A 27,420-nucleotide genomic window follows, 5' to 3' on the forward strand; every position below is an offset into this window, starting at 1 on the left:
CCTGTTGACATTAGTGCATTCTTTTTTAACCAAGAATACTGTCTCAGTGTTACCAGCTGTTAGGCTGATGCCTTCAGGCTGGACATTTCTGCTGGCATCAGCCTGTATGTACAATTTTTGTTCTATTTATGAACAGATTTTTACTACTGTATAACTGGGTTGCATTTTCTACATTCAGAGCAAGTACTGTTGCGCCACAGCATCACCCAGCATAATGAGCAGCTCCTATGTTGATTCACCAGAAAGATGTTCGCTTAATGCATTTCAGCTTAATAATTGGGGTCCCATGGTACAAGGGCATGTGTTTGGTATCCAACAACATATTTTCAGTACACTGACGATGTAGTAACACGGTTCACGTTTTCCGTCGCACTTCACATAGCGTAGACCGGGAACTGTCTCCTAGGCATGCCCAATGTGAGCTGACTGGACACGGCCCGTGCTGCCTGAGTTGTCGTTGTTATTGTACCTGAATAGTGTAAATTCGCGTAGTCGTCTGTCTTATGTTTTTGTTTTGAACGGCCAGTGTCGGTTGGTCACAGTCAGTGTGCTCCCTGCCGCCGTTGGATAAGCAGCTGCAGCAGCAAGTCGTATACTCCTAGCTCACTCATTTGTTACATAGTTTAATTCTTAATTTATTTGCGTGTTTTTGGTACTTGCATTGTTAAATTCATAAATTTCGGGCGTATTATAGTATTTGAGAGTTGTAGCATCGCGTTTTAGTACCTGAATAGTGTAAATTCGCGTAGTCTCCTTCCGCCGCCGAGCAGTGTGTCAGCAGTGCACAAGTTACTGCATTTACTAGGCAATCTCGTATTTTAATAACCGTTTAAATTTTGTGTCGATTTGTTTGCGCTCTGTGTAGATTAGTTCAGACGTTCTTTGCACAAGTTTTTAGCATGGATAGGGACTGCAACTGCTGTGTTCGGATGCAGGCTGAGTTGGCATCCCTTCGCTCCCAGCTTCAGGCAGTGTTGACTTCGGTCACACAGCTTGAGGCTGTTGCCAATGGGCATCACTGTGGGGGTCCGGATGGGAGTTTGTCGGGGACGGCCAGCTCGTCCCACGCATCCCCCGATCGGGCTACGACTGTGGTTGCCCGGGATACTGCCCGCATTGAGGCTGATCCCTTACCTGTGGTAGAGTGGGAGGTCGTCTCAAGGTGTGGCAGGGGGCGAAAGACATTCCGGAGGGCTGAACGGAAGGCCTCTCCAGTTTGTCTGACGAACCGGTTTCAGGCTCTGTCTCTGGCTGATACTCAGGCTGATACTGATCTTCGGCCTGACATGACTGCCTGTCCTGTTCCAGAGGTCGCCCCTCAGTCTGCAAGATCCGGGCGGTCGCAGAGGGTGGGCTTACTGGTAGTTGGGAGCTCCAACGTCAGGCGCGTAATGGGGCCCCTTAGGGATATGGCAGCAAGGGAGGGGAAGAAGACCAAAGTGCACTCCGTGTGCATACCGGGGGGAGTCATTCCAGATGTGGAAAGGGTCCTTCCGGATGCCATGAAGGGTACAGGGTGCACCCATCTGCAGGTGGTCGCTCATGTCGGCACCAATGATGTGTGTCGCTATGGATCGGAGGAAATCCTCTCTGGCTTCCGGCGGCTATCTGATTTGGTGAAGACTGCCAGTCTCGCTAGCGGGATGAAAGCAGAGCTCACCATCTGCAGCATCGTCGACAGGACTGACTGCGGACCTTTGGTACAGAGCCGAGTGGAGGGTCTGAATCAGAGGCTGAGACGGTTCTGCGACCTTGTGGGCTGCAGATTCCTCGACTTGCGCCATAGGGTGGTGGGGTTTCGGGTTCCGCTGGATAGGTCAGGAGTCCACTACACGCAACAAGCGGCTACACGGGTAGCAGGGGTTGTGTGGCGTGGGCTGGGCGGTTTTTTAGGTTAGATGGCCTCGGGCAAGTACAGAAAGGGCAACAGCCTCAACGGGTGCGGGGCAAAGTCAGAACATGCGGGGACCAAGCAGCAATCGGTATTGTAGTTGTAAACTGTCGAAGCTGCGTTGGTAAAGTACCGGAACTTCAAGCGCTGATAGAAAGCACTGAAGCTGAAATCGTTATAGGTACAGAAAGCTGGCTGAAGCCAGAGATAAATTCTGCCGAAATTTTTACAAAGGTACAGACGGTGTTTAGAAAGGATAGATTGCATGCAACCGGTGGTGGAGTGTTCGTCGCTGTTAGTAGTAGTTTATCCTGTAGTGAAGTAGAAGTGGATAGTTCCTGTGAATTATTATGGGTGGAGGTTACACTCAACAACCGAGCTAGGTTAATAATTGGCTCCTTTTACCGACCCCCCGACTCAGCAGCATTAGTGGCAGAACAACTGAGAGAAAATTTGGAATACATTTCACATAAATTTTCTCAGCATGTTATGGTCTTAGGTGGAGATTTCAATTTACCAGATATAGACTGGGACACTCAGATGTTTAGGACGGGTGGTAGGGACAGAGCATCGAGTGACATTATACTGAGTGCACTATCCGAAAATTACCTCGAGCAATTAAACAGAGAACCGACTCGTGGAGATAACATCTTGGACCTACTGGTAACAAACAGACCCGAACTTTTCGACTCTGTAAGTGCAGAACAGGGAATCAGTGATCATAAGGCCGTTGCAGCATCCCTGAATTTGGAAGTTAATAGGAATATAAAAAAAGGGCGGAAGGTTTATCTGTTTAGCAAGAGTAATAGAAGGCAGATTTCAGACTACCTAACAGATCAAAACGAAAATTTCTGTTCCGACACTGACAATGTTGAGTGTTTATGGAAAAAGTTCAAGGCAATCGTAAAATGCGTTTAAGACAGGTACGTGCCGAGTAAAACTGTGAGGGACGGGAAAAACCCACCGTGGTACAACAACAAAGTTAGGAAACTACTGCGAAAGCAAAGAGAGCTTCACTGCAAGTTTAAACGCAGCCAAAACCTCTCAGACAAACAGAAGCTAAACGATGTCAAAGTTAGCGTAAGGAGGGCTATGCGTGAAGCGTTCGGTGAATTCGAAAGCAAAATTCTATGTACCGACTTGACAGAAAATCCTAGGAAGTTCTGGTCTTACGTTAAATCAGTAAGTGGCTCGAAACAGCATATCCAGACACTCCGGGATGATGATGGCATTGAAACAGAGGATGACAAGCGTAAAGCTGAAATACTAAACACCTTTTTCCAAAGCTGTTTCACAGAGGAAGACCGCACTGCAGTTCCTTCTCTAAATCCTCACACCAACGAAAAAATGGCTGACATCGAAATAAGTGTCCAAGGAATAGAAAAGCAACTGGAATCACTCAACAGAGGAAAGTCCACTGGACCTGACGGGATACCAATTCGATTCTACACAGAGTACGCGAAAGAACTTGCCCCCCTTCTAACAGCCGTGTACCGCAAGTCTCTAGAGGAACAGAAGGTTCCAAATGATTGGAAAAGAGCACAGGTAGTCCCAGTCTTCAAGAAGGGTCGTCGAGCAGATGCGCAGAACTATAGACCTATATCTCTGACGTCGATCTGTTGTAGAATTTTAGAACATGTGTTTTGCTCGAGTATCATGTCGTTTTTGGAAACTCAGAATCTACTATGTAGGAATCAACATGGATTCCGGAAACAGCGATCGTGTGAGACCCAACTCGCTTTTTTTGTTCATGAGACCCAGAAAATATTAGATACAGGCTCCCAGGTAGATGTTATTTTTCTTGACTTCCGGAAGGCGTTCGATACAGTTCCGCACTGTCGCCTGATAAACAAAGTAAGAGCCTACGGAATATCAGACCAGCTGTGTGGCTGGATTGAAGAGTTTTCAGCAAACAGAACCAGCATGTTGTTATCAACGGAGAGACGTCTACAGACATTAAAGTAACCTCTGGCGTGCCACAGGGGAGTGTTATGGGACCATTGCTTTTCACAATATATATAAATGACCTAGTAGATAGTGTCGGAAGTTCCATGCGGCTTTTCGCGGATGATGCTGTAGTATACAGAGAAGTTGCAGCATTAGAAAATTGTAGCGAAATGCAGGAAGATCTGCAGCGGATAGGCACTTGGTGCAGGGAGTGGCAACTGACCCTTAACATAGACAAATGTAATGTATTGCGAATACATAGAAAGAAGGATCCTTTATTGTATGATTATATGATAGCGGAACAAACACTGGTAGCAGTTACTTCTGTAAAATATCTGGGAGTATGCGTGCGGAACGATTTGAAGTGGAATGATCATATAAAATTAATTGTTGGTAAGGCGGGTACCAGGTTGAGATTCATTGGGAGAGTCCTTAGAAAATGTAGTCCATCAACAAAGGAGGTGGCTTACAAAACACTCGTTCCATCTATACTTGAGTATTGCTCATCAGTGTGGGATCCGTACCAGATCAGGTTGACGGAGGAGATAGAGAAGATCCAAAGAAGAGCGGTGCGTTTCGTCACAGGGTTATTTGGTAACCGTGATAGCGTTACGGAGATGTTTAACAAACTCAAGTGGCAGACTCTGCAAGAGAGGCGCTCTGCATCGCGGTGTAGCTTGCTCGCCAGGTTTCGAGAGGGTGCGTTTCTGGATGAGGTATCGGATATATTGCTTTCCCCTACTTACACCTCCCGAGGAGATCACGAATGTAAAATTAGAGAGATTAGAGCGCGCACAGAGGCTTTCAGACAGTCGTTCTTCCCGCGAACCATACGCGACTGGAACAGGAAAGGCAGGTCATGACAGTGGCACGTAAAGTGCCCTCCGCCACACACCGTTGGGTGGCTTGCGGAGTATAAATGTAGATGAATGTAGATGTAGATGTAGAAAACGCGGGCGAGCCGACGCCTTCAACGTTAAGTGAGCTTCAAAGTCTGAAACACGCCCCAGGCCCTCCTCAAAGATATCCGGCAAGTCAGAGATCAAAGATTCCAATGATTGATAGGGAACATCTTCGGAGAGCAACTGTATGGTGTCAGTGATAGAAAAACCGAAAGCTTGAAAGGCATCCAAGCCAAAAAGGTTAGCGGAGCTCGCATCACGGACAACAATAAAAATAATAGGCCGAGTGACTGATTTGTAAGTCACGTGGGTAGTGAATTGACCTACTAGGGGAATGAACTCTTTACCATAACCGCGTAGACGCCGGTAAACTGGCGCCAACGGGGGCGACCCAAGGTCGGAGTAAGTTTGTGCATTCAACAAAGAAACTGCCGCGCCCGTATCTACTTGCAGTTGTAATCGGCGCGACCGAACCGACACCTCGATAAAGAGTTTGTGTGCCGATGCGCCAGGAGCCTGGCCCAATGAAACTTCCTGAATGTCAACGTCCATGTCCTCTGTACCTGCTTCCTTCAATTCTTTTGAGGCTGAGCGACAAACTTTAGCAATGTGTCCTTTTTTATTACATTTGCGACAAACGGCCCAACGCTGGGGGCACTCTGACCGATCATGATGTATATAGCACGACGCAGAGGACGGTAACAGGGGCCGGCGGCTGGAACTCCGTTTAGGCGTGCGGGAGCGGCCGTAACGGCCGGATTGTACCGCTCGCACGTCGTCCACCCCGGACGCGGCCGCGCCGCCCTGAACCGCCGCGACGTCGCACCACGCTTCTAACTGTTGACCTGCGGCGTGAGAAACTTCATACGATTGAGCAATGGACAATACTTCCTCAAGGGAAGGGTCTAACTGCAGGGCCCGTTGCCGGTCCTCCCTATCAGGGGCCGAACGAACAATGACGTCGCGCACCGTAACGTGGGCATACGACTCTCGCGACTGCTCCGTGACAAAACGACACTTGCGACTAAGACCGTGCAGGGTAGCGGCCCACTGCTTCTTGCATTGATAGAACTCGACCCTAGCCGCCACAACATGCGTGCGGCGGCGATAATATGAAGACAGCAATGAACACAATGCGTCAAAAGACAAGGACGAGGGTTCCTGCAATGGCGCTAGCTGCCGCAAAACTTGATACAGCGAGGGAGATATCCAAGACAAGAAAAGAGCACGACACACCTCCGCATCGGCAACATGAAACGCCTGGAAATGCTGCCGAAGGCGATGTTCATATGCGTCCCAATCCTCCGCCGTCTCGTCATACGGGGGAAAGGGAGGAGGGAACGGCGCTGGAGCAGACTGCGTGGAGAGCAACGCCGGAAGCACTTGTTTCATGGTTGCCATGAGCTCCGTCTGCTGCTCAACCAAAACCCGCACTAAATCCTCCATGCCGTGGATAAGCTGCGAAACCGGAACAACGACGCAACACGCGGAAGAACGACCCTACTCGTCGCCAGTTGTGTAGTAACACGGTTTACGTTTTCCGTTGCACTTCACGTAGCGTAGACTGGGAAGTGTCTCCTAGGCATTCCCGATGTGAACTGACTGGGCACGGCCTGTGCTGCCTGAGTTGTTGTTGTTCCACCGGCAGAGGTCGCGGCCGAATTCTACTTGCGGCAACTACCGTCCGTGACGCGCCGTGCCGAAGCGCGCCTCCCGCGATCTCTCTTGGTGGCTACTGCAGACGATGCAGAGGATGCCAGACAACATCTCTGACAGTAAAATTTATGACACCTTGTAGTTATGACAGAGCATCTGGAGGAGCTGAATAGACAGGAAAACGAGGGCAAATAAAGTATGTTTCCCAAAAATTATGTTTAGTCGTCCCAGCTTCTTGTGACTTACAGGCCATGAGTGCCCCTGTTTGCAAAACACTAGACGCATTCGCTCATATACAGGATGGTTATAATTAAACTTTCACTACTTCAGGCAGTGTAGACAGAAAACTATTTTCTGTATGGATACACAAGTTTATACGAACGATGTTCAGGCTGTGCACTGCAAGATTTGCATTGTTAGTGGTGTCATGACTTGCCATTAGGTGCTAGTACTGGTGCAGCAACGTAGGATTGAAACACAGGCATAAGTTTGCATTACAGATGCAGACGGTCAACATGGGTCTTGACAAGGTGAAGAGATCTTTACTCATAAAGCTGTTATATCGAAACAACAGAAATAGTGCTGCAGCTCTTCATATCAGTGCACCAAAGGAATACGAAGATGTTCTCTTCCCACACCAAGAGTGAAGAACATGATTCGAAAGTTCAGATTAACTAGTAATTTGAGAATTGCACCTGGGAGAGGGCAATGGCCAATTGTGTCATAAATTATAGAAGAAATTACTGTTGCCATGGTTCAGAATGCTGGACACAATGTGCAATCTTCAAGCAGTGTGCAAGACTGTAATATTTCTGGCTTGGCAGCCACCATATTCAGGTACAAGAAGCTCTCCTTAGAACAGCTGAGAAGGCAGCAGTGGCAAGATGACGTAACGTGGTGTGTGATATCGATGACAGAGAGTTTGTTCAATATGGTTATCAGGAGAAAGACCACCTACATTGTGGTCCTTTTCCGCAATTGGTTCCTACATTCAAAAGTTGCACACCAAAATGATAATCTTCTGTAATTAATATTAGATAAACTAAACAGTGTATTTACTTGCATTATAAATTAAAGCATCTCTCAATAGCATGTTATCATTCCATTTTTTTCATGATTATTAATAACCAGCAGACTAATAAACAACTGCTAAACAAAATGGCTCATGAAGCATTTCGGTGGTCTTCGTATCGTGCCTGACTTGAATGATGGGCAAAGTAGTTTGTCTATGATATAGCTGGTTCGGCAGTGTTTGAGGACAGACGTGTCTGCCACAGTTGGTGTCAGTTAAGACTTTATTAGTAACCTATGGTTTTTAAATGTGATAGCTGGTTCATCAGTCCCAGAGGATAGACATGTTGTCTGCTGCAGTCACCATCAGCTTAAGACTTTATTAGCAATGTATGGTTATTTCGACAACGTGATAGTAATTACAGAAGTACACAATTTATTATTTTGTTGAAGAATGGAAAGTGTTTGTGACTCTAAAGTGAAAAGTAATTGTGCAGTTCGAGTGGCATCCCATTTAAACAAATGATCGAAAATTTAATTATTTCTAAAATAACAGTTCCTCGCCTCAAGATAGTGGTTTCATGATCTACATGCTGTTTTCTGTGCAGGGGAGAACAACTGTAGAAGACTGCAGATTGGTGAACATTTATTAGAACTTATGTTTTACACTCAGGGCGGTGGAAGCAAATAGGCTCCTCGTGTTGGTAATACAGAGGAGGTATGAAAGAGAGAAATATTTTTGAGGAAGGGATTTATCATACACACCTTTATCCCTCTCTCTCTCTCTCTCTCTCTCTCTCTCTCTCTCTCTCTCTCTCTCTCTCTCTCGCCCTCTCCCTCTCCCTCCCTGCCTCTCTTTATCAACTTGCCATAAGATGTGTCATAACAGCTGAACATTCTGTGGTCCACTATTCGAAAAGTCCTACAAAAAATTGTGAAATGGAATTTCTAGTGCTGTTCCAGGCTGTCATGGATGCAGATAGTCATCACATCAAGCAATATTTGTAACCTGGAATATAAACATGGTACGCAATTAACAAATGTCACCCTCTCATGTGGAAATTAAAATGTGTATTTTTTCAATGGTTTATTCATTAGTTTTCTTCCGCATGTCCTTACAAATGATTCCACATTTCATTGTCCTATGATGACTCGTTTTATATGGAAGCGAATTTTTTATTATAGGCACCCCGTATATACCACCTAATTTAGACGCTCCATCTCAGGAGTGTTCAGTTTCGCACAGTATTCCCAGTTACATGGTCGACACCATGTGTTATGTCGTGAGAAGTAGTCTCCTAGCAGTCCAAGATGAAGCTGCCAGCAGCTGCCATCAGATTTTGGTGCCAACAGCTGCAGCCCTCTGCCTGAGCTGAATGTGCATGCAATTGACTTGGCACCTTCAGACTGTCTGGTTGCCCTCTAGATAACTACCATCTGCTGATGGCCTCATCTCCCTAGTGGGCTGCAGGTTCAAGTCTGGGCCATCTAGCTGCCCAACAGCCATCATCCCACGTGGACGTACATTGTCACTGTTCATTGCCGGCAGTGGCCAATTGCAATCAGCATCAGCCATGCCATTGGATAATATTTAACCCCACCTGCTCCAGTGTGTTTTCAGCGATCATAAAAAAGCAGGCCAGCACCCAAGAATTGAATGACATGCAGGATAAAGTAAAAGAAGCGGCGAATAGGAATAGAGCTCTTACAGACTGGTAGACCTCTCATAACTAATGACTTGGAGCACAGCATGTTAAATAATACCTGAACGTTGTGGGAACTCCCAACAGAACTGGTGGGATATGTGAAAACAATCGTGGGAACAGTGACTCAAGTTCTGAGCATGATACAGACCTGCTGGATGTATTATATACCAGAGTAACAGTGGAAAGAGTACTACAGTTGCTAGCTGATAGCGTACGGGATGCTAGGGTAGAGGTAACAGCAGCAGTAGAGGCAGTACACGGGCAACAGAGTCTTACAGTGCTGCTCCAAGAACAGTTCCTGGCTGATACATAGATGGTCCAGGAGGAACTAACAATGAAACTGCAACACACATTTAAACCAATTGAGCAGGACTTCCCATTGTCCTACCATATGATGATGATAAGAATTAACACCAATGGAGCCCAACTTCATACACTAGTTTTAGTAGCTAGCAAATGTAGTATAGATCATACAGGTAGGGACACAGGAGGTGGTGTTGATCTCCAAAGAATGGAGACACTACCAACCCAGAACTTAAGTTACCTATACAACACCTGAAAACCTGATCTTCATTCACTGGATGAACATATAGCTACACCAAAATGATGCATTACAGCTCAGCAGAAGCTCCCACATGTAGGACAGTACCATGACAAGCAACACAGCAAAATAATGACTATGCATGCTTTGGTTTCCGGTACCATTGTGGTTATGACCCTTCTCTGTGTAACCTATATCTGCTTTAGGGGGAAACTGCCCAACCAGTTGAGCTTCCTGTGCATCGCTTACCAACAGCCTGGGCTAATATTGGGAAATAGTACTTACGCTAGTAAACACCTAATGAATGTAGTGTTTTATGCTATACTACAATAGAGAGAAATGGATAATATTGTACATTTATGAAATGTGTATTAATATTTTAGTAGGAGGAATCTGTAGTTGGCTTAGTACTGGTTCAATAAACCTCATTTTCAAACTTTCTGTACTCTTATCAAAACTAATATATCTGTCATCATTATTTGGTATTAAATCTATTCTTTTTTTATCATAACCAAGCTCTTTTACTAACAGATGTGAATGATATCCAGATAAATAATGGAAATAAACTGGTACAAAACTAGGATGTTTTAACAGTAAATTACAATTACTACATAATGGATTTATAAATTTTCCAGTTAAATGATCATGATGACGAACCTTTTTATTTTTCAGAGAATAATGACAGTTATACAATGTAGATTTGTTTATCTTGGTATATCTTTATTGTTCTTCAGGAATTAATGGTCTCATTTCTTCAATTTCAGAATAAATTCTTCCAGTTTCTTTGACTTCTCCTTTTTTACACTCAATAAATTTCTTATGACAATTTGGCACTCTATAAACAACAGGATCTTTATAATGCCCATTAATATATTTAAAATAATAACAGAGTATTTGATAATTCATTGTATATGAATTTTCTATATTGCCCTGACAATTGTACATCTTCACTGACAAACATTCAGAACCAGCATAAATAACAAATGGGACTTTTGTGTATGTTGAATATTTTTAAAAAGGACATATGAGCCTTCCTTTGGCATTTTTACTTTCAATGGTTTGTTAACTAAATGGCTTGATGTGTGATTACCTAATTTTTCTTTACTACTGAAGTGGAGTAAACATCAATCACAAATACATTTTACAGCTTCATGTTTATTAACATGACCCAAAACAAGTGTCGATACATTTTTTATGTAACAATAATGTGAATTAATATTTTTTAAGTAAAGGATGTTTAAATGTTTCGCTCTTATATTTCGCAATTTTTAATAGGTACACTTGATATTTTCCATCAGATGAAAAAGCTTTAATAGATACAGTAATTCTATTATAGATTTTTGGGATATTATTAACCATTACAGGAAATTTAAAATGTTGAAGTTCCTGATCAAGACCAAGATTTTATAGCCCACAGAAAACATCTTTGATCTTGAAACTTCCTGGCAGATTAAAACCTGCGAAAGGCAGTTCGACTCTTGGTCCAGCACACAGTTTTAATCTTCCAGGAAGTTTCATATCAGCGCACACTCCGCTGTAGAGTGAAAATTTCATTCTAGAAACTACCCGCAGGCTGTGGCTAAGCCATGTCTCCGCAGTATCCTTTCTTCCAGGAGAGCTAGTTCTGCAAGGTTCACAGGAGAACTTCTGTGAAGTTTGGAAGGTAGGAGATGAGGTACTGGTGGAATTAACGCTGTGAGGACGGGGCGTGAGTCGGTCTTGGGTAGCTCAGTTGGTAGAGCACTAGCCCACGAAAGGCAAAGGTCCTGATTTCGAGTTTCAATCTGGCACACAGTTTTAATCTGCCAGGAAGATTCATATCAGCACACACTGCGCTCTGTAGAGTGAAAATTTCATTCTACTTTTAATATGTTCATCACCTTAAGCACCAATCTTGTACATTTAATAACAAATAAACATAAAGCAAATGTACCAGCTCTAACTACCTTTTTTGTGAATTCATTATATTCATGAAATCAGCCTTGAAAAAATACAACAATACATTAATGTATCTGAATGCAGAATTTGTTCTGGTAGGTAGTCCTGGAAGTTCTGTAGTTATAACTCCTCATGATTTGTATGTAAAACTACATTCATTTAATTCCATATAGAAAAGTTCTTCAAAGAATAAAAATATTCTACCAGAATAAGTGTTGACCACACCACTTAATAAAACATTTTTACGTAATCCTGTACTAGATATTCATTTTGGATATCCCAAAATTATTTGTAACGTTTGTTATTGTGTCATATATATCATATTGTCAAAAAATAATACAACTTTAACGCTTGGTGTTTGATATATTCCATCTATTTTATGTAAATCTTGTGGTAAAAATGTTATCCAATTAGTTACTAATTGCGAATTCATCTCATCGACTATCCATACCAGCTCCTGGTAATAAATATATAGAACGCCATTTATAATTTATTAATTTCACATATTGCTTTAACTGACTCATTTAAAATAACTGTTGATACGACTGGTGTAGATTTTAGTATAGTCCTCAGTGTTAATATTTTTTCTACTATATAAACTTTGAACAGCATTAATATCATCTTGAAATAATTCTAAATGTGAAGTATTGTAGTATGGATACATTATTGATCCATAAACATCTGAATGATATAAACCTAATTAGTGGTCAATTTCATGAATTAAAATATCAGATAACTTGTTTCTTTATTTGGTGTAGTTTTGATCAATTCTATATACCAGATCTCATCTTTATCTGTATGTATTTCGATAGGATTATTATTCATATTTAGAAAAAATACATGATCAAACATATTTCCTTACCCATCTAGTTTGTTTGAACATTGCAGACCAGAGATTTCATATGTATGTACTCATCTTTTACTTTTAATTAAAATGTCAGGATTATTAATATCACAAACAAACTAAATATCAATATATTTTTTGCATTAACGAATTAGTACCTCTGTTACTTAAAACAATTTTTATTTACTCCTTTATAATTCCACTTCATATTTTTCTTATTTCATTTATACATACTAGTTCTATTACAACCAAATTAATCTTGTACACCACATCTATGTTCTTAATATGTAAAATTGCTTAATTGATCAGTTATCTGAAGAGTCTGTGTTAACTGAAATAAAATTAACGATTCTCTTACTAAATCATCACTCACTTAAGTTATTACAGCTGTTGATGGAATATTCAAATAACCAAAATCAAATAAATATTTTACTGCATAACTTTTAATATCACTAATTACTACTTTCTCAAACAACAATTATAGAAGTTACATCATTTATATACATTCAAAATATTATAAGATTAATCTAAACCAAATCATTAATGATATTTATTATAAAACCTGCATATATATAATTTTTATTAATAATTTTTTCTCTTAAATGTATTCGATTATACATCAAAAACAAGCTTACAAATAATAAAAAATTAGTGTTTATGATTGATGAAAAGAATAATCCTTTGTTTTATGCAAATTAAGTTGTTAATCTTTTAGGACATGTTCAACCTAGAAAATCAATTCAAGACTTTATTGAACAAAAGTATTGTAAATCATTTGAAAATCTTGGTAGCTCATTTCAGTACTGCCTAAATATATATTAAATTCGACAAAATTTATCAGTGAACCTGTTCTATATTCTTTTGTTATGAGATGCAAAAATCCATTTTGCTGAAAATTTCCTAGACGGAGTTTATGAATAGGTTTTACCAGCAATTAGAAAATATGGGGAATCTATAATTAAAAACCAAGTAAAAGGGATGTACAAAGACCAAATAACTCACTTAGAAAATATAAATAAGATCGAATCCAAAATTTAAATGGAGTAGTTGATAGAGCAACAGAAAGTTTGCATGAAGTAAATGAAGAAATAAATACATCATTACCTCAAACAGTTAATTTGTATTTTTGTATAAAAGTCCAACTTTTATTCTTTTAAAATTATGTGACAATAATTATAAATATACTTATTGTATAATTAGAACACAAAGAAAAAAATTGCAAAAGCAATGGTACAGAATCGAAGATAGACATTCTAGTTGTGAGCAAATGTTAATACTTAATTACAATCCTAATTCAATAAAATTGTATCAATGAATGAAAGAAGCTTTAAGAATTATTTGTTGGTACAATTATTTGTTTTAAAATGTTACACACAAGAACATTTGATTAATGATATTTTTGTAAACCCTCATCACCAATTTTGTAAAGGCCTTGTCGCTACTGCTGGGGAGGTTGAGCTGCCACTACTGTTATGGCAGGCCTAGTTTGTGAGTTCTTGAAACAGCTTCTGGTGCAGTACACTGCTAAGTCAGTTTCTCCCTGACACTATTGCACAGCTTTGCCCCTGGAACAGGTAACAGCATAGGACAATGATGGTTCTACAACACTCCAGCAAATTAGTAACAAAGTCAAAAAGGTTTACTTATCGAATAATGAAGTCTGCAACACTGTATGTAATATAACACAAAAAAGACCCTCAATGGCTAAGGTAAGATTCACAGTACATAGCAAATGCAATTTGCAAAAACTGCCTATTCACTTCTAAGAGTTCTTTAAACGACATTCCCTGTCTAAGTGAACCTTGGATGATGCTCTATATCCAGATGGACTGGAGCTGCTCTTGTATCTCCAAGTAAGCTTCTTATGGCTGTCATCTAGTAATTGGTGATTTGCATGTGATGTCGATATCATCCTCATCAGTGTCACCTGTGGCCTGGTGGAACTTGCACAAGTGGTGAATTACTATGGCACTGGCACCAGCTTGCGTCTTTGGCCTGTGGTGCTTTTTCCCTGGTTGTGTCTTATTTGGATGACACAGCAGATATAATAAATTCAGGCACAGCAAACTGAGTTTATATTTTTATAATAAAATTTCTAATCAATGGACAAATAACTTTTTCTTTTAATTCATCAAATATCCTCCCTATGAAAAATATGATTCCATTTTGGTTTTACAGATGGGTGATTTTCATTACTTAAACATAAAGAAAATAATTATCTTCAAATTGTTCTTATAGTTCATACCCTTTAGATATTTTTTGTTTGAATGATTCAAATAATTCTTCATATTCTAAAATATATTTCCAATTCAATTCATCTTGAAATTCTATTAAAAATCTTCAGATTATATTTGTTCACTTGATACTTCACCCCTATTTTCTTTACCTTTAAATTCTCTAAATCTTGGGACAATTTTTGAATATGTGACATTATATCCCAGATAAATTTATCTTGAAATCCTCCTATAAATTCTATAAATATAATATCCCAATTTAATTATTTAATTTGTCTTGAAATTCTCTTATGAAGTTTTCAGATAATTTTCGTGCATTTGATAAAAGATTCCAATCTAATCTAGTGTGAATTTCTCTTACTAAATCTTCAAATAAATTTTGTTGTAATATTAATACAAGAATCAGTGTACTTTATATTGAAATTCTCTCATAAAATCTTCAGCTAATTCATAGTCATGATATAAATGTCCATTCTATATCATATTTATTACAATTTTCAATATAATCAACAACTTTATTTCTGTATATTTCAGGTGTTGTAGAATATAGTTTATAATATTCCTCAAAACAAATTTTCAAAATCTTAATTAAACATTGTTATAAGTTTTCCTCTTTTAGTTTATATTATCCTTTAATTCCTAATTCTTTTAGTTTAACTCTCAATTCCTTTATGGTCTAATTTTTCACTTTTGTTGTTGTCATTAATTTTATTGTTAATATTATTGTTAATAAGTACAAGTTGTTTTCTAAGTTTAGAATAACCTTTAAGTCCTAATTCATTTGCTATAGTTCTTAATATGAACTTTTAGACCATTTAGACTCACCATTTTGAGAAACAATATTTATAGATTTGTAAAAAAAATTTCAAACAATTTCATTTCCCTCTTAAAAAGTTACACCAGTGTTTGAAAGATAAAAGGAAACATTAACTGCAGCAAATTAATTTATTTTTATGGGGTCTCCCTGAGACATTGTAACATATAATAAAAAGCATTATATTTATTAATGAATCAGTATTATAGAATTTTATATATTACAAATAACTATCAAATAAAATTATTTTTAATAAATGGCAGCTATTCCAAGCACATCTAATGTAGTTGTTGCTAGTTCAGAAATACCTGTGATGAATATATTTGAATTTATTCAGAAGCAATTAGATTTAAGTATATGGTTTAAAAATATTAGGGTTCCTTTATTTAATCAAAAAGATGTTTTAATAACTAATGGCATTTCATATTTTATTCATTATGGAATTTCACATTCCCTGACACAGGTACCTAGAAAACTAAATAATCCAAGCCTTTCTACATTAGGCCATAAAAAATTCATTAAAATGAAATCAATTTTTATTACATTTTTAAATAATTACCATCTTGAATATATTGAAATAAAATATGAAGACCCATGTGCTAATACTTTAGTTCAAAAAAGTTGATATTATTATCTGTTTCTAGTTGGAAAAAAACTAATAATGTGTTTAAGAACTAAAGTAGCCAATGAAATTAAAGATTATTATATTACTTTAGAAAATTATTTAAATATTATTTAAAATACACAGCAGAATATAATGCAAATCAATTTGAACAACAAGCTATAGATTTTCAATATCATCTCAGTGAAGAACAAAACAATAACTTGCTATAGAACTAGAAGAAAAAATCCAAAAATATAAAGTTAAAACAAATAAATAGGAAAATGTTGAAAAAAAAGAGTATCGTCTATTTAGTGACTACATAGGTGATCACTGCTATACAGTTGGTGAAACAACAATCAAGTTAATCAAATCTAGGTTATCTAAATATAATCCTTTGATCATCCAGATAATAAATTGCAATACTGCTCCATCAGAGAATGTGTTAATTATCATACTATTGAAGAATTGTGTAAATTAACTTTTAAAATAAAAAGGTAAAAAATTATACAGTACAAACTTCAATGATTCAAAATGTTTCTTAGATATTTTTATTGATAGAGAAAGGGATTTATTGTTGAATGGGGTTTTCTTTAAGGTAAAGTGCTGCCATAATCCAAGGACGAAAATAAAGGACAAAATTCAGTGATTATAAAGATGTGGTTGAAACATGGACCAATATGTTGTGCAAGTGACCATTGGTTTGCATTTCAGTTGAATCTTCATCATTACTTTACAGTGGTAATTAATAAGATGTGGTTGAAACCTGGAATCACACAATGTCCTTTCACCTTTCTGCACGTCGGCCAAATCTTCATAATTACCATAATTTAAACAGTAGTTCTGTCAGCAAAGAAGTTGTAATTAACATGTAAAATTAATCCAAGCATTAATGGTGTCTATAAAGGAGTGAACAATGATGAAGAAAATTAATTGCAATTGACATTAAATAACTTTTTAATTAAAGCACTGAACACAAATGATTAACATGTACACAATCATGCTGCTAAAATTGATATATATCTTTCACTTTATGCTTTAAGGTTTGGGTTGGGTTGTTTGGGGAAGGAGACCAGACTGCGAGGTCATTGGTCTCATCGGATTAGGGAAGGACGGAGAAGGAAGTCGGCCATGCCCTTTCAAAGAACCATCCCGGCATTTGCCTGGAGCGTAGGGAAATCATGGAAAACCTAAATCAGGATGGCCAGACGCGGGATTGAACCGTCGTCCTCCCGAATGTGAGTCCAGTGTGTTTATGCTTTAAACCAGTCATATTTCTCTGAGCCCTGGACAAAGGAAAGAAACTCGCTCCGACTCTGAATCAGTCTATGAAAATTTGTGTTTTTCATATTATATTGGATTTGGAGCATTGCATTGACTGATGTTAAAGCTGGCCTGTTTCTTTTTTCTGTCCATTGTGCATTCACTACGGAAAACACTCTCTCCACATTGGCATTATGCCATGGAATGGAGAAATAGTACTGCACAATAGCAAGCAGTTCTGAATACTGCTCTTTAGAAACACAATCCTCAAAAAATTTAAACCACTTTTTATGAGACATCGTCTCCAAATTCTGGTTATCTTCCTGTGTAAGAAAACATTTCAATTTCACTATCTGGTCAAATAGCAAACACTCATCCACTTCGATAGTTATTTTTTCTTGCATCCACTTCAGGGTACATTCAGCTTTTTCCCAATCACATAAAGCCTTCAACAGTATCCAGTCAAAATGTTCAAGTTCGGATAAAGGCTTGCTCCATTTCATCAGATAGTCAATCATAATACTCATTTTTATGCTTTCTACAAATGATAGCTATTGTTTACTGTTACGTACCTACAATGCATTGTACTTACCCACACACTTTGCAAATAGCCTCATTTCGTTTCTTCCACTTTTAATACTTGGAAACGCATCAGTATATGCTTCTCCAAAATGTACTTTTCGTTTCGACAGTTTAAATTTCAAATTCTGTGCAATAACAACACCAGAAGTATACTTCGCACAGCTGAATGTTAACACGACCAAAGAATACCAGATACCGACAGCAGAGACGTTGTGAAACAACAGCGGAAAACTGAAACAATCGCAAAGAATCCATTATTGCACTGCTTCCACAGTCTGTTCTGAAAATAGCCGAGCGATTCTGAAGTGACACGGAATATCACCACAGGTTTCAACGGCTATCGTCAAGTTTGCAGGAGTTATGAAACACTTGATCGGTGGCCAGTGGCAAAACTTGCGTAATTTTTTGTTATTTACTATCCACTTTTTTCGGGGACATTTTCCTCTTCGTCCAGGACACCCGTCTTCGTGCATAAAATCGGGGACTGTACGCGAAATCCGCGATGTATGGCAACCCTAAGCCGGTCGGATTCTTGAAACTGCCTCTGCATTCACTGCTTGACCAAGTTTGTATACGTCTTGATGAATATGACTGTTTCAGAATATTATAGATCGAAGCTGGCCTTCTCTGTCACTAGGTACCTCAGTTATTGGATCGTTCGCCGTCATTGTTATTTTGCATTATTCTGGCTGCATCTGGATTTGTAGCCAGCCTTAGCGCCATATTTTATAGTCTTTTTATTTGGCGCAAGCAACAGAATTATGCCAAATAAATGTCTATTATTAATTATAAAGCCTCAATAAATTATCAGTTCAAACCGTGTGAGGTCTCTTCCGCTAATCGTAATCAGTTGCCCCCTGCTCTTTCTGCTTTCCATGACTTTTGTTAATTTTTACGTAACTACCGTAGGAGTTTACCAGTTAAGTAAATATGAATATTCTTCTCTGGAATGAGACGAATCCTTCCCTATCTTGCTTGGCGATGTGCTTTATAGTGAAATGATAAATGTCAGCACGTATTAGTTCGCAATTTTGTCGACAGAGCGCACAATAGTGCGCTCCACGCTTCACAACGCTGAGACGGAGTGGCGCGTGCACACGTTATTTTTGGGTTACTGGCTGATACGAGCAGATAAGCTGCGTACGCTGCCGCCTGTTACGCAATTGATGAATGGGGCTCTGTAATGCGTTCGCGTTATCAAGGTCTATCACGCTGTTCGTTGTGACTCAGCAATTCGTTGTTGCTTCTTTGTCGCAGTATCGTCGGAACTTAAATAAGCATGTCAAAAATAATGTTACACTAATTGCTGTTATAACGTTTATTTATTATTCTCCATCTACACCCTGTCTTACTAACAAATGTTACACACAATGATCACCACATTCAGTCAGACAGAAAATGAAACTTTTAGAGCAAATAAAGAAAGAAGGTAAAAAAATAGTAAAAGCTGATCTACAGCATACTGGACGGCTCAGATTTGTCCTTTCCCTTCAACAAACGAATAATAATGTTAATATTTATTTTACGTAACTAAAGACACAAATATTGCACCGCCGTTGCGCGTGTTTGTAAAGCCTATTTTACACTTGGTTGCATGCAACTGCGTTACCGGTCACCGGGCATGCGTAACTCGTTGGCGAAACTCAAAATTTTCGGCTTGTTCCAGCTTTGGAGGCACTAGTTACATCAGTATTGAGATTAGGTGTGTCGGCAGAAAGTAAACAAACTGAAATATTACGTGAGGAACAGAGGAAATTGTTTGCTTTTTGGGTAGGATTTTAATGACGCTGACTACAGAAAGAAGCAGCGACTTGTTTTTGCGAGTCAGATCTTAACATGGATTCGTAGACAATATTTGAGCTGCAGAGCAAAAGACATTCAGTTAAAATTATAGGAGTGCATAAACAAATGAATTAGGAAAAATATAGGCAAGCAAAGCGTCTAGCTGTGGAACAGCCCACGTCTACAAGGCTAAGATCCCGTGGTTAGAATTGACCTGTTATTCCTTAAGGAAAATAGCTAACAGGAGAAAAGGCTACAGAAACATGGATATGTGAATTCTTTATTCAATATTAATTTATTTAAAAACGTCACAGCAGTGCTTCCCAGTCACAAACTGTAAAACAGATGATTAAACTAACTTATAAAATCTTCCAATACAATATCTTCGGCAAGGTCGGTGAGTTACCGAGCTGACGTCTTTTCTTTATGTAGCCACGAACCCAAATACGGTTCTCATTTTTTTTTTGTTTTTCTGTCTTGTGCAGCGTTTTCGTGCAAACAAGATTAACTCCGCCACAATTCGTACAGCTGCCAAAACTTTCATTTTACACACGGCTACGGCACTCACAAACGACGAAACTGAAGTGTACACGGGTGGCGCCGTGTCTACAGACATATACGAAACTGAATGCGTGCAACGGGTGGCGCAATCCAGTGTCGTCGTGTAAACTAGGCATAAGGCAAGACGAGACACCAGCCAAGTATTACAGTCATAGAAAGATGAGAGGGAACAAGAATGCACAAGAGAAAATAGTGCCAGAATTTTTGAACTGCATGTTTTAACCGCTGTATAGCCTAAACGACCGTGGAAGCGCACGAGGTTCAAATCTACTGCATTATGTGGAAAAGACCAGGCCGCAGGTCAGCACACTCAGAAAGTTGAGAACAAGATTCAGAGATGTCCAGACCACGTATTTGTAGGTGCAAAAAGTGACGAAAATTGTGCGTCATTTTTGGCGAAAATTTCCGATGTTAAAGTTTACGTTGGAATGCGTGAATGAATGTATGTATATAATTAAATCACAGACTTTCCAGAAGAATGTACTTAAGAGAGCGAATCTCTTCTTAATCAGCAAATCTTTTCAAATAAAAGTCCATTGTGCTTCTTTCTCAAAACGCTCCTCCTCCAGTTTCCTCTATGCTGTTGTCAGGAAGAAGGAACCGTGTACAACGTAAAGTTCATCTTGCAGTCCTTATTTGTCTCATACGTGTTTAGTCTTTCTTATAGCTGATCAGTCACCCAGAAAAAGCGTCTAAATATCTGCCTAAAGCGTTTATTACTGACAAAAACTGCAACCTTCAATCAAGTACACTGACTAGCTAAAACATTATAACCACCTGCTGAATGGCGTGTTGGTCCACCTGAACGCAACACAACAGGATTATGCGTAGCATGAATTTGACTAGTGTTTGTCGGGTTCTAGTGGGTCCAACGCAGGACATATCACTATATCTCTTTGGGGCCGACTCAGGATATATTATTGAAATTAGTTAAAGCACCCTGCTGAAACATTAACTTTGTTTATTCAGTTGCACTTTTCACTGTGTGTGTTTTTTTCAGAAGTGGTATTCGTGTCTGGTAGTGTGATATGAAAATGTAGCCTCTTTAGCAGCACACTGCAGGTCACTGCTATTGCTATTGCTGGCTTCATAAAATTTCGTACGTTTAGCGAACCAGCAGCATTAATAGCACTCCTATATTTAACTGATTTCATTTGGTCTATAATACCACTCTTTCCTTTATATAGAACAGAAAATTCTCCAGTACATAGTGTGCAACAAGCACGTTCATTACCATTTTCACTACAGAATTTCTATTCTATGGTCTCTCACGTCTGGACAGTAGCGAGACGTCAGCATGAACATCAAAAATTATTAGGAAATGGTCTGAACATAACACAATGCATGTAGAATCATGAAATTGTTGTGGCATGCCTTCAATGACGGAGATATCTATGTTTTCGGGCTGCCCTCTGTTGTTGGAAATTTGATGAGTTCATATGGCCATACCTAATGCCTCGTGTCGTTCCGCGACGTGCAGTGGACGTCTTTGATTGATACTGTGTTTGATGCCTTGCGACTTGCTTGGGGTTTAGGTTGCCTGCGACGAAATTCCCGCTGCCTAGGTTGGACGTTCCCTGCAGAAATTTTGAGCCATGCTGCCCCTATAGCTGCCCTTATTTGAGGAAGTGTTGCTTGTGCAGGATTTTGTGCACGAAGCGATCTCTCGATTATGTCCCATAAATGTATGATGGGGTTCATGTCGGGCGATCTGTGTGGTCAAATCATTCGCTCGAATTGCCCAGAAAGTTATTCACACCAATCACTAACAACTGTGGCCCGATAACACTGCGCATTGTTACGTATAAAAATTCCATCGTTGTTTGGGAACATGATGTCCATGAATGGCTGCAAATGGTCTCCTAGTAACCGAACATAACCATTTCTAGTCAATAATCGGTTCAGTTCCACGCAACCACTGTCCGTACCATTGTGGACCCAGCACCATCTTGCAAAGCGCCTTGAAGACGACCGTGGGTCCATGGCTTCGTGGAGTCTGCGCCACTCTCGAACCCTACCATCCTGTCATAGCCCATTAACGCCAGATTTCGCTGCGCTGTCCTAACAGATACGTTCGTCGTACGCCCTACACTGATTTTCGAGGTTAGTTCACGCAGTGTTGCTTTTCTGTTAGCACTGACAATTCTACACAAACGCTGCAGCTGTCGGTCGTTAAGTGAAGACGGTCGACCACTGTGTTGTCTGTGGTCAGATGTAGTGTTTAAAATTTGGTATTCTTGGCACTCTCATGACACTTTGGCTATCTAAATATTGAATTCTCTAACGATTTCAGTAATGAAATCTCCCATGCGTCCAGCTCCAAATATCATTCCACATTCAAACTCTGTTAATTCCTGTTATGCGGCCAGAGTCATGTAGGAAACCTTTTTACATGGATCACTTGAATACAAATGACTGCTCTGCCAATGCATTGCCCTTGTGTACTGATTCTACCGCCTCCTGTATATGTGCATATCGCTACCCCATGACTTCTGTCTCCCCAGTGTATGTTCCAGCAGAATGAACCCCGAGATTTCGTCATAAATATACATTTTTATCTTTACATGTCACACAAACACTAAACAATAACATAAACAGTCAAGAGATTGTACTGATGTAGAAATGCAATGCCTTGTAAGCCAACGAGCATCCACTACCAGTTTACATTACGAATCAAAGATACAGATGCCAAATATACACTGTCCAGTCACGTATGTGACCATAATGTGACCACTTGTTAAAAGCATAAAAACCACTTTTTGCAGCACGGGCGTGCAGGAAGGTACTGACTGGGATGTGGATCCAGGCTGACTACAGTGCCACAGACAACTACGCTAGGTTTCTCGGTTGAGGATCCATAGTGCGAACAGCATGGTTGCGGTGGTCCCTCGGGTTCTCGATTAGGTTTAAATTCGGCGTGTTTGATGGCCAGGGGAATAGTGTAAGCTCCTCATGGTGCCCTCTGAACCTCAAGCAAACACTGTGAGGTATGTGACACGTTGCATTGTCCTGCTGGTAGATGTCATTGTGCTGAGGAAAAACTGAGACTTCTGGTAGGGATGGACATATTCGTCAAAGATAGATACTTGTGTTGATCCATTGTGCCTTTCACAATGTCGAGGTCACCAAGGGAATGCCACGAAAACATTCTCCACACCACAACGCTCTCTCTTCTCTTGCAGGGCCATACACGCCAAAGACCACCTCTTCAGGGGACATAAAACGTGATTCATCTGAAAAGATCACCTGTTGCCACGCAGTGGACATGCAGTTTCGGTGCTGGCGTGCAAATTCCAGGCTTCGTCGCCGATGAATAGCAGTCAGCATGGGTGCATGAACCAGGCGCCTACTGTGGAGATCCAAACGCAGCAACGTTTACTAAATGGTCGTTGAGAAGACGCTGTTGGTAGCCCCTTGATCCATCTGTGCAGACAGTTGCACGTCTGTTCGCCCATGCACATCTCCGTAACCGTCGTTCACCCTCGTCACCTATGGCCTGTGGTGCACCACAGCTGACCCAACGTCAGTTTTGGATGGCGCCATTTTGTCATGCAAGGTATACTTTAATCACGGCGGCATGGGAACAGTTTACAAGCTTAGCCATTTCTGAAATGCTTCCACCCCTCGCCCGAAAGTCAATGATAATGTCGTTATAGGACGTCAGATACATTGTTCCGTTTCCACACTGAAACTACTGCACTGGTTTCAGCGTCTTCCTAACACGCTTTATATACCCTCCACTGCTAGTGCTGCCATCTGCCGTCTGTGAGTTGTTATTGTACACGGACGTGGAACATAGGCGGTGGACACATTAATGTGACTGGACCATGTCTGCGTATTTATTTCTTTACAACCTTTTCGCTTAAGAATATCATTTTTGCAAAATATTAAAAATTTTTAAAAATAGAAGCTTCTAAACCTATATTTCAGCACATTTCTTGTTAATGTTTCGCTTTTGTGAGTTTGGGTTTTCTTTTTCCAAGATATAAGTTACTCAAAAATAGATAGTAAAAGTTATTCTGGTATGCTTGAGAAACGTTCACAAAAATTCATTGCCACTGTCTCAGCTTTGTCATTCAGAGTATTCTGTTCACGTATTTTTCTGTGAACAAAAATTTCAAGCTCTTCATAGAGGTTCGGCTTATGGCCTTTGTTTAATTTGTGACGTATTATTATATTATGTCCTTGTTATGAAAAGCATATCCTGTGTTAATGCGAGTAGCTATGGCAGATTTATTGAGGATGCTGCACCTTAGATGCATTAATATGCTCCTTAAATCCGTATTACGTTGTCTAGTGCTTTTTATATCTTATATGTAGCAAAATAAAACTCAAAACAGAAAATGGCTACATCCATCAAAAGCAAATGTTATAATCATCTTCTGCCCGTGTTTGCTTACAAATAGATTTGTTTTTGGCGAGGTCCCGCGTTGAGCAAAATACAGTTTTATATTGTCTTCTTATTCCCTAGATATGTTTCGTTGAAGTTTCAGCGTTATCAGTGGACTTTTATTATTATTTATAAAACAAGGAAAATGCTCTTTACTACTTGTAAACATATAAATTAGACAGTATTTACAAAATTGATGAAGGGACAAAGTTTCGTCTATATACCTTGTGACCATATGCTATTGTTTTCCTTGATTTTTATGTTTCTTATTGCAGCTGTTTTCTTTCACAGTTATGATCTGCAACTGTACAGCACTTAATGTAGAACAGCTATTTACTTCACAATTTTATGACTGGGAATGTTGTTGGTTATGCTAACATTAACTAATTCTATATGGAAGATTCTGTGTGTGTGTGTGTGTGAACGATACGATTCACTTACTTTCGCTGGTTTCCCCATTATCTTCACTGCGTTTCGCTCAAGGCGGACCTTCTCCAACAACAAATCTACAAATGTTATGTAATCCACTTCATCTACCTGAAGCCCTTGAACGGCGTCAAGGGAGATATACGTTTCCATTTTTCTTTTCCTGTCTATTTTCTCAAGAAATCATGTTGCGAAAAGTACGTTTCTTTCCTTTGTTCTCTATTCAGGGGTCCCACTAAAATATTCAAAGCATGTCTTTTCGACCTGGCAGCGCTTTCATCTAGACAAAATTGTACTGCATGATCAGCTACTATTCGTCTGGTTTGTGACACTTTTTCTTCACACAGACAATGAAGGGAACATCGAGAACAGACTTTCCAACATATTTATCCACATGTGATTTTATACTGCGACTGTTAAGCTTGTAAAGCTAGAAATGTCGCCGCTGTGTCATAACAAAAAATTTTCTTCCTTTTTTAACTTGAAGATGTCCGTACGTCACCAGTAAAGCGCTGCCTTACATTTCTATTGCCACGTTATAATTTCTAATTCTTGACGTGCTTGGTGCTTTCCACATGCTGCTGAACCCGATTTCGTGGGTGCTTTTCATCAGTCGCGATTGACACGTGAGTATGCTGCTCCTTATAATAGATCTGTTACGCTGCATACCGTCACTATTGATATATTTAACAATGTCATACATTCTCCCGACGCTTATTTTAGATTTCGGCATCTTAGACGCAAATAAAAAGAAAAAGTAAACAAGCAGAGGAACACCCCGAGTCCCATAGGCTTCACTCGCCGCTGTGTGTCACGTACTGAACATGAAACTGCTTCGCTAGGAGAGTCATCGTAGCACCACTGCTAGCGCTGACGTACTTAAGTCTTATGTGGTAGAAGAAGAAACAGGAGTCGATTTAGAAGAGATAGGGGATCAGAATTTAAAAGAGCTTTGGAGGACTTAACGTCTAATAAGGCAGAAGGGATGGATAACATTCCATCAGAATTTCTAAAATCATTGGGAGAATTGGCAACAAAACGACTATTCAGGTTGGTGCGTAGAATGTATGAGTCTGGCGGCATACCATGTGTCTTTCGAAAAAGCATCATCCACACAATTCCGAAGACGGCAAAAGCGGACAAGTGCAACGATTAACGCACAATCAGCTAAAAAGCTCATGCATCCAAGTTGTTTACAAGAATACTATACAGAAGAATGGAAAAAAAATTGAGGATGCGCTATATGACGACCAATTTGGCTTTAGGAAAAGTAAAGGCACGAGAGAGGCAATTCTGACGTTGCGGTTAAAATGGTGCAAGATGTTCGACATTCTGAGGAAAGTAGGGGTGGGGTATAGGGAGACACGGGTCATGTAGAGCCAAGAGGGAATAATACGAGTGGACGACCAAGAACGAAGTGCTCGTATTAAAAAGCGTGTAAGACAAGGATGTGGTCTTTCGAACCTACTGTTCAATCTGTACTTCGAGGAGGCAATGATGAAAATAAAAGAAAGGTTCAGGAGTGGAATTAAAACTCAAGGTGAAAGTATATCAATGATACGACTCACTGATGACATTGCTATCCTGAGTGAAAGTGAAGAAGAATTACATGATTTGCTGAACGGAATGAACATTCGAATGAGTACACAGTATAGACTGAGAGTAAATCGAATAAAGACGAAGGTAGTGAGAAGTAGTAGAAATGAGAACAGCGAGAAACTTAACGTCAGGATTGATGGTCACGAAGTAGAGGAAGTTACGGAATTCTGCTACCTAGGCAGTAAAATAACCAATGACGGACGGAGCAAGGAGGGCATCAAAAGCAGACCAGCACTGGCAAAAAGGGCATTCCTGGCCAGGAGAAGTCTACTAGTATCAAACATAGGCCTTAATTTGAGGAAGAAATTTCTGAGAACGTACGTCTGGAGCACAGCATTGTATGGTAGTGAAACATGGACTGTGGGAAAGCCGGAACAGAAGAGAATCGAAACATTTGAGATATGGTGCTACAGGCGAATGATGAAAATTAGATGGACTGATAAGGGGAGGAATGAGGAAGTTCTACGCAGAATCGGAGAGGAAAGGAATATGTGGAAAACACTGATGCAATAATTTACCAACAGCCGTATGTATTGTAGAAATTTATTTTATTTTATGAACTTCTATGTGCTACCATTTTCGGCAAACATCGATGTTTGCAAACCGCCTCAGTCTGTGTCGCCGGGCCACCAAGAGCTGTTGCAGGACGATTTGATTCACGGATCGAGTTATATGGCTCCTTGCGTGTATAGCGATTTTACGACTAAGACCAGTGGGACCTGGAGATGGCAT

At 39.9% G+C, this 27,420-nt stretch overlaps 1 protein-coding gene across 1 annotated transcript in view; it reads right to left on the reverse strand.

Moving 5' to 3' along the window:
* Positions 1-25,122, reverse strand: part of LOC126176183 (fatty acyl-CoA hydrolase precursor, medium chain-like) — a 194,967-nt gene extending 169,845 nt beyond the window's left edge. Inside the window, exon 1 of the mRNA XM_049923325.1 lies at positions 25,105-25,122. Coding sequence (XP_049779282.1) covers positions 25,105-25,122 — 18 coding nt within the window. The remainder of the gene's footprint in view (positions 1-25,104) is intronic.
* Between the last annotated feature and the right edge of the window lie 2,298 nt (positions 25,123-27,420).

Source organism: Schistocerca cancellata, chromosome 3, assembly GCF_023864275.1.
Source record: "Schistocerca cancellata isolate TAMUIC-IGC-003103 chromosome 3, iqSchCanc2.1, whole genome shotgun sequence".
In the NCBI taxonomy this organism is placed as follows: domain Eukaryota; kingdom Metazoa; phylum Arthropoda; class Insecta; order Orthoptera; family Acrididae; genus Schistocerca; species Schistocerca cancellata.